At 41.4% G+C, this 15,446-nt stretch overlaps 1 protein-coding gene across 1 annotated transcript in view; it reads right to left on the bottom strand.

Annotated features, from left to right (window-relative positions):
* The window catches only part of LOC136877304 (esterase FE4), a 60,071-nt gene extending 45,189 nt beyond the window's left edge, over positions 1–14,882 (bottom strand). Inside the window, exons 1-2 of the mRNA XM_067151236.2 lie at positions 14,704–14,882; positions 9,377–9,514 (exon numbers count right to left, since the gene is read on the bottom strand). Coding sequence (XP_067007337.2) covers positions 9,377–9,514; positions 14,704–14,841 — 276 coding nt within the window. The 5' untranslated portion in view covers positions 14,842–14,882. The remainder of the gene's footprint in view (positions 1–9,376; positions 9,515–14,703) is intronic.
* Positions 14,883–15,446: the final 564 nt, after the last annotated feature.

The following is a 15,446-nucleotide window of genomic DNA, read 5'->3' as shown; positions in this document are numbered from 1 at the left end:
TGTCAAACGTGGTCCCTAGGCAGCCGAAATGGGAATTTTTAAAAATGTATTACAGTAGAAGTCCGATAGTCCGGCACGTTCGGGACCGGCCCGGTGCCGGATTACCGAAAATGCCGGACTATCGGGCGGTACCTCTTACTACGATATAGGTTAAGGCGTACAGCGAAAACAGCTGTAACATGACGTTTTGCAGTAAAATGTTGATCAGTAGAATCATTAGTTTAATAACACACTCCTCTTTTTAAACGTGTTATTTCTTATTGCCATTCCATAATAATGTCGGAGTTCGTCGATGTTTTTATCTGTAAGTCTTCCTTTAACATTTAGAGTATTTCCATCTACAACTTCTCTCTTCCTTCTGTCAGCTTCACTTTTTGAAGGCATGTTCCGATCCGTTTTTGAACGTGGCCCATACATTCAATTTTTGAAATCTGTTTTTTTTAATCATATGGTTGGCTTTCCAGTACTCAGTATAGAACACAGCCTTCTAGGCTGAATATTTCCAGAGATACTGTAGAAACATTTAAGTAAATCAATGCATAACAAATGTATTTTATCAGATACATTTGCACTATTAAATTTGAAATAATAAAAAATACACTTCGATTAGTTTCGACAAATAATGCATCAAATTGTTCACGAGAGATCATTATTAAGAGATAATAACATAAAAAGTCCTGGTATGGTGCCGGACCATCGGGCGTTCCGGACTGCCGGATGCCGGACTAATGGAATTGTACTGTAATGGAAACAAAACGGGCTCTTGGAGAAAACTCAGTTATTGTGGAAATGTGCCAGCGATGAAATTATTGAAAAATGTCATCACATTTGGGAAACAGAAAAGTTACGGAAGAATGGATATTTTCTCTCTACATGCACTATACAAGAAGGGCGATCGAACAGAGGAATCTTCTTGCCCCCTACTAAATACATAATAATTATTGTCTTAAGCACGGCTGAATCGTTTAGAAGAACAAGTTGACTGTCAAAGTGGAGAATACCTACTGGTTTAAAGTCGCACTAACACAACGAAGATTTTCGGTGACAGTCGGATATGAAAGGGCTAGGGTTGGGAAGCACGGCCAACTTCCTCGGTCTGGAGAATACCAAGCAGGGTTTATAAAAGGAAGATTTTTTGGAGAACACATTCTAAATCTTATATGAATCATCAGCGACCATTGTCTTAGAAACAGAAGGCTCATAATAATCTTTATTAGACTTCGAGAAAGCATATGAATCTGTTAAGAGATATTCTCCCCAATGTGCTGGACGAATGGGGTACAGATAAAGAGGCCTTAGAAATAGTGTTATTCTTTTTCTTTTTCAATCTGATCATCCATTCATGGAAGTTGATGGTTTTTCTACGGATGTATGGGAACGGTGACCATGCTCTCGTATACCGACACGCGGCATACAGGACCAACGACCCTGTAAAACACATATGACTCTTTGTATATGGTTTTTTCAACCGAAATTGCTTGCTATTTGACGTAGCTTTATGCTGATATGACTGCAGCAGGCTTTAGTATTGATTCTATTGGAGAGCTTTTTTCATATCAACACAGCTTTTAAGCTAGGATGTCTGATTACTTCCACATTGGTTTCCCTGTACGTCGCCACTGTCATGCAGGAGGTAAAAATTGCAGCAGGTAAAAAATGAACTTCCTCCAAGGATACAAATAAATTAGAAAATGGACGGGAACCTTATCAATTAGAGCAGAATAAAGGAGAGAACTCGAACATCTTTTGTAGCATTAGTTGAACTATAGCATTCTGAATGGAGTTGTAACTCAGTCGTAGAAGAAGCCATGGCCTCTTTAAATGTTTGTGCCATATCTCACACTTAGCACCAGTAAGACCGAGATCTTTCACCAATCAGCTCCAGGAGCTGAACATCTTCCCTTACCCCGGTAGCATCCTTTCATCGAGCGCAGATATTGATTCAGATGTCCAACAAAGGATTGATGATTGGTTCTTGTTGTTTAAAGGGGCCTAACATCTACACTAAGAGCTCCATGGGCGGGATTTCAAAGCTCGAATGGAATTCTGTCGGTGGCTTTTACGCAGGCTGGACAATGATGCAGCATTCGTATCGCATATCTTGTTCTCGGACGAATCGCGCTTCCACAGTAATGGGAATCGTCAATCGCCACAACATGCACTATTGGAGTCCGGACAATCCTCACTGAGTCCAACAGGCGGCCAATCAAGTACGATGGGGAGTGAATGTTTGGTGTGGAATCTTGGGAGATCGGCTGATTGGACCTTATTTCTTTGAGGGCCATTGGACGGGCCCTCGCTACCTGCATTTTCTGCGTTAGAAACTCCCACTGCTGCTGGAGGATGTGTCTTTGCACGATCGTTGATGATGTGGCTGCAACAGGACGGAGCTCCACCATATTCGACTTTGTCCATTCGTAACCATCTGAACGAAAAACTGCCGGGGAAATAGATAGGGCGAGGAGGCCCTGTTGGCCCACCAGATCATCGGATTTAACGCCGTTAGACTTCTTCTTGTAGGGACATTTGAAGAGTATCATTTACACTCAAGCGCCGGAAAACCCCGACCAGCTCCGGTAACTCATCACGAACGCCTACCGAGCAATTACACCTGGAATGCTTCAGCTCGTAAGACGATCTGTTGGACACCGGGCTCGAATGTGCATAAACCAAAACGGTCATCAAAGATTGGCAAGGCAGTTGTGTTTCTATTATTTCCGATCTGTATATGTCTGGCCTACTAACTAATCGACCCTTTCTAGGGCCACAAACACATTAATCCACACACAGTTTGCATGAAAGCGGGTATTGAACTTACATTGCATGCGGTACCTATTAAATAAATATTTCAAAAATTTGTAATCTTCGTCCGGACTCGAGCCTCCCCATTGACATGTAAGCCCACTCCGTCACGTCTTTACCAACTACACTACGGTTCCGTTTGCCACCCTGGGCAGCTTATAGAAAGGATTAGGTTTACTGCGGTCACAGTATCAATTTAGTGTTTAGCCAGCGTGTCAGGTTCATATGAACTAGAAGGCACACTCATGTCTTCCAGCGTTTAATAATAGTATAACATTACGGCGTCCTATCATGGTAGGAGGTAAATACCAAGATATCCGGTTGTGTTGTCTGAGCATACCGTCAGGGCAGATGTTTTCAGGACGGAATGAATATTGTGGGTTGCATAAAACTACATTGGAATGGGCGGCTGAATCACGCTATATTTGTTATCGGATCTACACCCTCATTTAACTCTCTGAGGGGTTAAATTTGTTTCAGACCTTTTGTTACTTAACACCGAGGATACCATTTGAAACGTTTACTTCGTAATTCAAACGGTTTCATATAAATGGATACTATTGTTATCATTCTTCACCCCCCCCCCCCCAGTCAAAACCCCTTGAAGGTGTATTGTTTCAAGACCACTTCTTATTTGAAATCAAAGACAGATTTTTATGTTTATAGTGGACAGCACCAATCTCTGATTTTAAAAAAAAGAGATGAAACCTCCATTATTATTTAGGACTACTATGTATATGTGTTAAGCTTGTGGAATTTGATTAGTAATTTGAGAGTTTTAAATCTTCATTCAACGTGCGCAAGACCACGTACATACCATTAATGGTATACAGTCTCAAAGAATGTTCCTCCAGTCGTGTACTAAGTTTAAGATTACTTCAGTTAAACCTCTGAGTTGTAATAAATATGTTTGGCAATAAAGAAGAGAAATTGAAAAATTCGGTCGAGTACCTTGGCTGTTGTGAAGACTTAGTTTTAGAACTTTAACGACTTCTACATGGTCCTGATCCTTATATACGTGAAATATTTATAATCATATTATATTTTATATTTACGACATCCGAAATTCTTGTAAAATCACAAATTCAAACGTCAAACGGTTTGGAGGAATGAATCATTTTGTCGCAAGTCTTCACCCCCCCCCCTGCCAAAAATCCCTCACAATGTGTATTTTTAAGACCTGTTATTATTTCAAATCTAAAACGTATAGGAGCAACCATCATGTGAAATGTTAACCTCGTATGTCAAACGTTCCAGAGAAATGAATATTTATATCATCAAAATTCACCCCCAGTTTGTCCGACTCGTTGGCTGAACGGTCAGCGTACTGGCCTTCGGTTCAGAGGGTTCCGGGTTCGATTCCCGGCCGGGTCGGGGATTTTAACCTTAATTGGTTAATTCCAATGGCACGGGGGCTGGGTGTATGTGTTGTCTTCATCATCATTTCATGCTCATCATGACGAGCAGGTCGCCTACGGGAGTCAAATAGAAAGACCTGCACCTGGCGAGCCGAACCCGTTCTGGGATATCCCGGCACTAAAAAAAAGCCATACTACATTTCATTACCCCCAGTTTAAACCCCTTAAGGATGTGTTGTTTTAAGACTACATCTTAGTTAAAATATAAGGCATACAGGAGCAGTCATCAAGTGAAGTTTCAACCTCGAGCGTCAAACGGTTTGAGAGAAATGAATATTTTTGTCATCAGGCCCCAAACCCGGTTAAAACCCTTTACGACTATGCTGTTTCAAGACCACTTCTTATTTAAAATCTAAGATGTATAGGGTCCGTCTCTGTGGTGTAGTGGTTAGTGTGATTAGCTGCCACACCCGGAGATACGGGTTCGATTCCCGGCTCTGCCAGGAAATTTGAAAAGTGGTACGTGGGCTGGAACGGGATCCAATCTGCCTCGGGAGATTAAGTGAGTAGAGGTGGGTTCGATTCCCACCTCAGCCATCCTGGAAGTGGTTTTCCGTGGTTTCCCACTTCTTCTCCAGGCAAATGCCGGGATGGTACCTAACTTAAGGCCACGGCCGCTTCCTTCCCTCTTCCTTGTCTATCCCTTCCAATCTTCCCATCCCCCCGCATGGCCCCTGGAGAGGCCGCCTGGGCGAGGTATTGGTCATCCTCCCCAGTTTTATCCCCGACCCAGAGTCTGAAGCTCCAGGCCATTGCCCTTGAGGTGGTAGAGGTGGGATCCCTCGCTGAGTCCGAGGGAAAAGCCAACCATGGAGGGTAAACAGATTAAGAAAGAAAGAAAGAAAGAAAGATGTGCAGGAACAACAATCAAGTGAAAGGAGTTGTGATACGACAAAAAGTCATAGGATCAAAGTTGTAGATCTCTTCATTCAAGGGACCGGAAGTGCTATCCATTTTTTTATATGAATTACCGTTCAGGCACAAAATACCTCGAAACGAAGGTCTGCACCAGCATGAAAATTGGCTCAATATTTCGAAGTTTTTTAGAGGTAAAAAGTTAAACATTGGAACTTTATGAAATTTCTCCGTCAGTTACAGGGTAACAACTGTAATTTTTCCAAATTTCAATTTTCTAGCACATTCGAAATTTTGGATCCGCCATTCGTTTTGGGGGGCGTAAAAAATAAAAATTTGAACTTTTTGGAATTTTTCCTTGGATTACAGCCAATCTATCAGATTGCCGAATTTCAAGTCCCTAGCTCACCTAGAAGTATGTAATCATTAATGTCAGTGAGCGAATCAGACTTCTGGCTATAAAGCCAGGATTGGAGATGTGCACCTTTATAAGTGCAGACCGTCATTTGGAAATTTACTGTAGAAGAACAGTACCTTGTACCGACAAACGGATCGCGCTAGTAGACTTTGATTTTATTGGCCTACATGTTCGGTCCTAAGACCTTTTCTCGTATCTCGGCTATTTATGCCATAGATAGAGTGTAAAATTTCGCTCCATGTCAAATTTTGCACGCGTTTGACAAGTTGAAAAATTATTTTGCCAACATAGCAGATAGCTACAGTCTTCGAACATGGCAAGCAGATCGACAAGAAACGACCTTCAACTTTGGTTCTTTCACGTTTTGTCGTGTCTCCATCGGCTGCACTTTATATGCCTTAGAAACCTAGATTAGGCTGAAATTTGAGTAGTATTTTCATATAGTCCTTCCGTTTTCCCACACATTCATGGCAGCTAGAATAATGAAAGTTGGTTACGTATGGCCAATGGACTTAGCAAGGTGCCTGCTAAATTGTACGATTCTATCTGTCTTATAAGTGTTTCAAGCAGTGAAATAATATATGGAAAAGAAGTAATATTGACCCAAAATCGAAAAATGAAGCTCAGTCTGAGGTAGAAGGAATTGAGATACGACAAAATGTCATAGTACCAAAGTTATAGATCTCTTAGTTTTAAAACGAGAAAATGCTATCCGTTCTATGATAGGAATTACCGTCAACACATAAAATGCGTCGAAACGAAGATCTGCACCGGCATGAAAATTGGCTCGATATTTCGATATATTTCGGATGTAAAAAGTTAAACATTGGAACTTCTTGGAATTTCTCCGTCGGTTACAGGGTAATACCTATATTTTTTCCAAACTTCAGTTTTCTAGCGCACCCGAAATTTTGATTCCGCCATTTTGTTCGGGGGGAATATTAAAAATGTGAACCTTCTGGAATTTTTTCTTGGGTTACAGCCTAATAGCTATTAGATAGCCAAATTTCAAGTTCCGAGCTCATCTGGACGTGGATAAACATTAACGTCAGTGAGTGAGTCAATCAGCCTTCTGGATTTATATAATAGGAATTATATATAAGATAGATAGATCGCTCCAGACCGACTTGCATTTATTCATATACATGACAGATAAACATGGGCACGTTTTTAAGTGCAGACCTTCATTTCGATATTTACTGCTCGTAAACGGTACATCATATCGATAAACGAATTGCGCCATCAGCGGCCCATTCTATCGTTCTACATGGTTGGTCCTATAACAGTTTCTCATATCTCCCATATTTATGGGTCAGATTGAGTTACAAATTTTGTATAGGGTGAAATTTGGGCACATTTTTAAAACTTCAACAATATTTTTCGCATATTTATATGGAAGCTACAATACTGAATTTTGGCTCGCACATGGCTATGAGTTGTGTGAATATGCGTGTAAAATTTGATGATTTCTTGTCTACAATTGTGTGAAAGTATAAAAAATTACGTGTAAAATGTACAAAATTTGCGTAAACTTGAGAAATGCTGCTCTTTATAACGTATAAGGGATGGAGATACGACAAAATATCACAAGATCATTGTTTTAGATTTATTCATGCTGAGTCCTGTTGTGTCATCCGTTTTGTGATACGACTTACCTTTGGCCACGAAATACATCGAAACGAAGGTCTGCACCGTCATTAAAATTGCCTCCATATTTCGATATTTTTCGGGGGGTAAAAAGTTGAAAATGTAAACACCTCGAAATGTTTCCGTCGGTTACAGGATAAAAGCTATAATTTTACCAAATTTCAATTTTCTATCTCGGCTGGCAGATTGTGCCGCCATCTTGATTTGAGGGAAGGGGATAAATATGAGGACTTCAGGAAACTTTTAAGCCCTCGAAACCTATATGTTATCGCTTTGGACAAATACAGTAGATTTGAGAATTTTCGATTTTTCTAGGGATCCTGAGGTCATCAGCTTCTCTGGTTTCAAGTTTCTAAGATGCCTGGAAGTGCATCATTAATTCACGTCTATTTTCATTGTTATAAATTGATGTATGTATAGATCACTCCAGACCGACTTGCATTTATTATTATTATTATTGTTATTATCGGAGTCGGTAGAAAACAAGAGTTGACCAATAGAGATTGAGAGGAATATTGAACAGGGAGCTCGTTACTAGCCAATGGAAGCAGAGAAACACCCAGTCAGATGAATGTGTGCGCGCTTCATTCTCCTTTTGTTTTAGATCGATGCGACTGTATTTTAGATATGGGATTCGGAAGGAATCACCTTTGACCTGTTAGATAAGCCTCATCCCAGCAAGACATCGCGAAAAAGAATAAGTTCGCAGTTCAAGGGTACCCAGCGATAGAATTAAAACAGAAACACAGAGAGCAACGCTCAAATATAGTGATGGAACGATCTCAGCTGTAGCCTACTTGCTAATCCTGACTAAACTGATTTAAGAGACTAATAATATTAGTTATTACTGAGGACGTTTTCCAATAATTTTCTAACTGATCGACTGACTTATTTCATGAACTTCAGTACCTTTAGCTTCTCTCATACTGGCATTTCTAGATTAATGCCCATTGTACTCGTCAAGAAACTAAAGGAGTAGGGTGGCGGTCACTATTGTTTTAAGAGACAGTTCAATCGGGCAACCTGCACTACGGTTGCTTCCTTCCCACTCCTAACCCTTTCCTATCTGATCGTCACCATAATATCTGCCTGAGTCGGTGCGACGTAAAGTAGGCAGGAAAAGAAAAAAGAGAAAGGAAGAGGTCGGACACTTCGAAAATGGAAGTTATCAGCAAAAGAAGAGTGAGGTGGTGGTGGTGATGGTGATGATTATTGTTTTAAGAGGAAGTACAACTAGGCAACCATCCTCTATATAACACTAATCAGAGAGAAAAATGGAAGAGATGAGAAACTTGAGAAAATGGAGGTATCGACCAAAGAAAAACAAGGGCCACGAATGGCGTGAAAATGAAAGACTCCCTAGGCCTCGAGTGCTCTAATACCGTCGGGGTCGGAAAAGAACAAGAGTTGACCAAGGGAGGTCAGATAGGATATATGAGATTGAGGAGCCTTGCACAAGCAAGTGGAAGCAATGCCAGGACACGTCAGCCCATGTTCCAAATTACAGAGCCCCTGGCGCCCCTTACGACAGGCAGGGGTACCGTGTGTGTTATTCTACTGCCCCCACGTACAGAGGGAAGAAATGTGAGGACCACGAAGGGCGTGAAAATGAAAGGCTCTCTAGAACTCGCAAATCTAATATCGGGGTCGAAAAACAACGAGGCCAAGGAAAATCACTTAGTAAAGAGGAAAATTAGGAGCTTGGCATAAGTAAGCAAGTTGAAATAATGCCATACTCAGCTAGGGGGCCCGAAGTCGCCAACCTACGCTCCCAAGTTAATACCCCTGGGAATCCTGCTTTCAGTAGCCTTTTACAACAGACTGTGGATGTATTCTATCGCCCCTACCCACAAGGGGTTAAACTTCACGGTCGCAAGCCTAATAGCCTATACTACATGTTAGGAGATACACGAATGATCCGTCAATAAGTTCCTGAATGAGACCTCATTGGAAAATAAATCGGCAAGATAAAGGAGTTATTATTATTATCACCATCCCTTCGAAGTATTCGGAGAGCAGTGACCATGATGTTGCACCTATTGAAAGAAACACATTAAATTTTCACTTTTCGATTTACAGTTGAAATCATCCTCGTGATAATTATACATTCATCCAATTTTCTACACACATTTAAGAGAAAAGTGTACGTAATTAACAGGTCAGGGTTGAAATACTATTAACAATGAGAAGGTGAGATCACTTACTAGGTGTTTGGATTAACTCTTTTTAAACTTACCTGAGGTGAGTAAATATTCAGGTAGAGGCAGTCTTCACTACCTCCTAACTGTTTAGTCTGAAGGTCTAATTGTGAACAATAGTTGCCCTCTCGTAAAGCATCTCGAACTCCAGACCATGGTTCCATGGGCTGGGCGTCCTAAAATAAGGAAGAAGAAAAATGACCAAGTATTCGAACAAACACTAGTGGAAGAACATGCAGTAGGAATATATATGTATATCTGTCCCAACGTTTGTACAACAAGATGATGACGGTGTGTGGTCAAAGTATGGAGTCCGCGAGGCATCTAGAACATGTAAAACTGGCTGTCAGAAACCCACACAGTAAACATCTTAATAACGTGTATTACCAGCCGAAGAAGCCTAGTAAGCAGCTAATCCGGCAGGTAACTTGTACAAATGGATGGGCGTACACTAAAGGGAGCCAAGTGACACTGATTAAGAGAAAAATTGAGGAAACTTTGCTACTTTTTTACAGTTCATTTACTGTCTCTAGTTGTGTTAATACAGTCGCAGCTACCCTAAGGGCCGCCGTTATTCAGCATACCCCACACCTCCCTATACGGACATTTTTCCACGGAGCCGATTCTATTTTACCTAAGACACCTGCTAAAAATGCATCATTTAAGCAAACACCTCGAACCCTGCACAGCAGACATCGCCATTAGTCTCGTCCACTCGTCTTAAGGGGACACTTCACACGTTTCAGGACTTTTTTTAAAACTGGCCTAAGCCATCCTTTTGTTTAAAACCATTCTACAGGCATACGGGAATTCCTTTTGAATTTTTATATTATCACCAGTCTAGCTAGTTGCTTTACGTCGCACAGACACTGATAGGTCTTATGGCGACGATGCTACAGGAAAGACCTAGGAATGGGAACGAAACGGCCGTGGCCTTAATGAAGGTCCAGCCCCAGCATTTGCCTGGTGTGAAAATTGGAAACCACGGACAACCATCTTCAGGGCTGCCGACAGTGGGGTTCGAACCCACTAGGCTATCTCCTGGATGCGAGCTCACAGCTGCGCGCTCCTAACCGCACGGCCAACTCGCCCGGTATCTCCAGTCTAAAAAGTGAGAAAGAAATGCTATAGTAGGCGTGAAGTTAATTCTTCTGTACATGTCTCTTTCCAAACCTATCGTTATGGTCACTTTGCGTTCTAATTGGTGTACAGTCCGAAAATTCTAGTTGCACAGGAATGCTGCCTGTGACTGTTTACTCACAAGTTCCCGAGGGATTTTCAACCCAGCTTGTACACTACTATTCTATTCATTCGAGGTCAGGTAGTTCAGTTAAACCTGACAAAGAAGAGGAAAAGGGCCCTTACACACGAGCGTTTTCCTGCCGTCGTAGTCGACCATAACAATTAGATTCTTTGTCGCCGGCTCGACCACCTCTTTAGTTCAGTGTGACCACATTTCAAAAGGTGGTCCGACCAACTTCACCGCGTATGGAGTAATGTCGTTCAGCAAGTGGAACTTCGGTCAATCACAGTACGAATTCCTACCCCCAACAAAGATACCTGGTTGAAAATTGCATGAGATTTTGTCAAACGTGTCCATTTTCCTAACTGTCTTGGAGCTATAAACCGCAAACACGTTCGTGTAATAAAACCAACAGAGAGTGATCATTATTTTTTTAAATTACAAACATTTATTTTCTCTTGATTCAAACTATAACTTCGTTTACGTTGACATAGGATCGTACGGGAGGTTCTCAGACTCAACAGTTTGTTCTAACAATTCACTTTATGACAAAATGAAAAAAAATAATAATGAACTTGATCTTCCAAACTCTAAACCACTTACAGAGAATGGAATAACTTAATCGGGGACGAGGGATTTGCTCCATCAAAAAATTTGTTACGTCCATATACAAGGAAAATTTTGTTTACGAAGGAAAAGGTCTTCAATTATCGTATGTAATGCTAGAAGAACAGTAGAATGCTCTTTCGGGATTCTAGCGAATAAGTGGAGAGTGTTTCATGGGCCACTAAATGTGTTAATTGGTTTTTCTGCGGATATAGCTAAGGCATGTTGTGTATTGCATAATTTCGTAGGCATCGTGCCGGGTACAGTTACGACGACACCCTCACATGTGAAGGATTCCTGGACGTGAGAGACTGCCCCACTATAAGCAGAAGATCTGTGAACACTACGCGTGAGGAATTTGCGTCTGCCGAGGGGTAAGTTGTCTGGCAATCGAGAAGAATTTGAGAGAAATGCCCTTGTCAGGAAGGACTAAAATTTCGTTGACTGTTAATTTATATATCATGCATGTTTTAAGTTAGCAATTACTGTTACTAGCTTTAAGCCTACTAGAATATGGGAGAATAATTAAACATTTTCCAAGTAACTATATGTAGGTCTACATCTTACCTAGCTTTTTTCTCCTTTGTGCTTAACTCCTGGAAGTTACTGTGAAAGACTTCACAAATTTTCTCCCATACTCTGACCTTCTCAATTCTGTTACAATACGCGTCACTAGTGTAGTTTCATACAGTGGGTTGAGTTTGATTCTCGGCAATAAAACGTATCCGTATCGAAAGTCTTCATCATGATAAATGCCAGCGGGAACTTGTCGCCGTCATCATGCGCCCGTCTGTAAAACGCTGCAGTCGGGTTGTGGTCAGTGGACGGGATCGGCTACAACTGGCGACAGTGGTTCACTTGTGGTCGAGAAAACGTTCGTTTGTAAAGGGGAAGCATTCTTCCCATTGCATTATATGGTGACTGCAAAGCGGCGACAACCGACTATACATGAACCACTTTTTGTGGTCGAAACGACGACAGAAAAACGCCCGTGTGTCAAAACAGAAATACTGTAACATTTCAGTCGCCCAGTAAATATTAGTAACAAGGGACAACCGTGTTTAGATCTCGAGACAAGAAAGTGCGAAAGGAATTTCGGTAAGAAAGTTCTCTGAAAACTTCGGATGCGGGAAATCTAAATTAACACAATGTGAACAATAAGAATGACATTTTAAGCGAGAGGGAGGAAAATAGGAATCGACTTCGGGAAAGAAAGCGGGAGTCAATTTTTGCAGAAGTGAACTTTGCGGTATATGGGTTTTTCAAATGTGCTCGAGCAAAGGAAATGTGACTGAGTGGGCCAATGTTACAAGAAAAAGCACGAGAAATCGCAAATAATGTGAAAGTTAAACAGATGAATTTGCGTGTCTGCTTCTGAGCCCGTATTGCTCGCCTGCGAGTTTAGGATCTAGAATTTTCCTCTCTTTATTATTTATTTATTTATTTATTTATTTATTTATTTATTTATTTATTTATTTATTTATTATTCGCTAAGCGGCCAACTAGGGACCCCGATAAGTTTCATTTTGCATTCTGGCGTTTATTCAATTTTCCTTTGATCCAGTGGATTTTCATTACCTTGCTGTGTCGGGCACGCCTTTCATCCGACCACTTTGCACTAGTTGTCCATTTCTCATCTCGGGAAGTCTCAAAAGTCAATGTCAATTTTCGTGACTGTTTAAGGTTACCAAGACGCTCAGACACGTCTTCAGCATGACGTTGCATCCCCTTTAGAATCCGATTGGTATGCGTGTGTTGCTTGTCAGCGACGGTGGATTCCTGCAAAGAGTTACCACCTGGGGTAATAGTTTGTTTCCTTTGTGCCGTCATGCTTGTAAACTCGAGTTTGCTTTGGAGCAATTGCTCACTCCGTATACAACCAAGATTGCTAATCTTGGAAGGCCTTGGTTATTATTATCATTATTATTATTATTATTATTATTATTATTATTATTATTATTATTATTTCTTTCTTTCTTGCGAACCGGCCAAACTTCTTTTTTTTTTGCTAGGGGCTTTACGTCGCACCGACACAGATAGGTCTTTTGGCGACGATGGGATAGGAAAGGCCTAGGAGTTGGAAGGAAGCGGCCGTGGCCTTATTTAAGGTACAGCCCCAGCATTTGCCTGGTGTGAAAATGGGAAACCACGGAAAACCATCTTCAGGGCTGCCGATAGTGGGATTCGAACCTACTATCTCCCGGCCAAACTTAAGGACGACGCCAATACCACTTCACTTCCTTTTTATCATCCCTTCTTCCTTCCTCTTTCGCCACAGTGCCTTCATTCTTTCAGAATGTTGCACTCTTCTCTCTTCAGTCCAGCATCCCCCTCTGCGCTCTTTCTTTTCTTCAACAAGAACTTTATGTTGGAAAGTCTTTTCCTTAATTGGTCTCTACCATGACATTCTTCATCTGCAATTCCTAACCTCTTGAGTTCTTCCTTCATCTGCTTGGCATAACCCCCCTGGCTCTTCAAGTAGTATATTTTATTAAAGATTTGTTTATTTAACCTTGCTGGATCCATTCTGACCATGTGTCCGTAGAATCGCAACCGTATTTTCCTTATTGTTGTTTCCAGATCTTCTGTTCTTTTGTACATCTTCTTATTTGATCGTAATCTGCAGTTTACCTCTACCATCCTTGGGCCGTAAATCCTCCTTAATATTCTACTTTCAATATTTACTAGTTTTTCCAGGTTCGTTTGTGTGGCTGTTTCCACCCCATACAGAATCACTGGTTTTACCACAGCATCATAATGTCTTAGTTTGGCATTAATGGAAAGATTCTTTTTGTTGTAAATAGCTTTGGTGGCAGTGTTTAGCCTTTCCAACTTAAGTCTCCTATTTTCCATGGGCTCGTTATCCATCCCGTTGCTGCTGATAATCTCTCCCAGGTATTTAAACTGCGTTGTGACCTTCATTTCGCCATATTTCGTCTTCATTGTTCTTTTAACATAATTCCTGTCCGTGCTCATCATCTCTGTTTTTGTGAAGGAGATATTTTTATTATTAGTTCGTTTTGTCCAATTTGAGGCTTTATGGTTTAAGAACACAAGGGGCGGGTGGTAAAATATAACAGAAGAACGTTTCCGTGCAGTGATACCAAGAGTAGACTTAGCTATGATGGTCGCCAACCTTCGACAGAGGATGTCACACGAGGATTTTATTTCACATATAATTAATTAAACCGTTAGAATTGAGGTTAAAGTCTATGTTTTAATTAGATAGTAAAATATTTGAATTTAAACATGCCTTTCGTTCTTCTTTAGAAATGAAGTACCTTAGTTTGTTGTACTGAAACATTTTCTTTGAAAGCAACTTTCCTTTCTCTAACCTATAGTAATAGCAGATGGCAATACAGTATAATGACTGTCACCATTCAACCCACCGCTCTATATTCTTGAGTAACGTTGAGGATTTGAAAGTCAGAAAAATAGTCGTATGTTACAAAGTCACCGACCGTTGTAACGGTTTATGGTAACTAAATTGTTTGTGGAGTTCCCGAAGTGCCTTACCTTAAACCGGAGAGGTCCTACCGGAGGCTTGGCGTACGGAACACCCTGGAAGCGGTAGATCGTTCCTCCACATTTTGAGTTGGTCTTCCTGCCTCTCAAAGTTCCTTGGGCCACCTCAACTGTGACCGTGTCCGTCATGTTCTCTAGACTTCACTCCTAATAAAAGAACAGATTCGTTAAGTGTGCATTGCAAACAAGCCAATCAGTGGTGGCTGATAAAACAAGTGAAATATGCATCTAGAGAAGTATAGAGTTTAACTGATGCCACCTTTTGGTCATATTATCAATTATTTGCAGTGCTACCAACTCTGTCCATAACTTACAACATGGCCTCTCAGAGTGCATGCGCCTGGTGCATGCACTGTGCACGGTGCAAAAGACGACTTCGCTTGGTTGACCAGAGTGCAGACTCCCCCACTCCTCGATTTGGAGCAATAGCGCTTACTCTCTCTCTCCTCACGCCTATCTCGCTAGCTCCCCCTGTCTCCCTCTACCACACTTGCTACGTAGCGCTCCAAATCCGATCTGAATTGCGCCGAGTAGAGCCGAGCTGAGGCGAGCTTAGCCGAGCTTAGCCGAGTAGCCCAGAGCGAAGCGTTGGTCCGAGTCGAGCCGAGCGGGAACGATGCACAGTGCACAGAGCTCTTGCGCCTCGATTTGCACGCGTGAGATTTTGGGTATTTGAGAGGCCCTGACTTACAAGGTAAGGCCACCAAAAAGATATATCATGAAATGTGAAAAAA

This window comes from Anabrus simplex, chromosome 7, assembly GCF_040414725.1.
Source record: "Anabrus simplex isolate iqAnaSimp1 chromosome 7, ASM4041472v1, whole genome shotgun sequence".
NCBI lineage: Eukaryota > Metazoa > Arthropoda > Insecta > Orthoptera > Tettigoniidae > Anabrus > Anabrus simplex.
The sequence above is the reverse complement of the archived record's forward strand: the minus strand, read 5'-3'. Positions and strand labels throughout refer to the sequence as shown.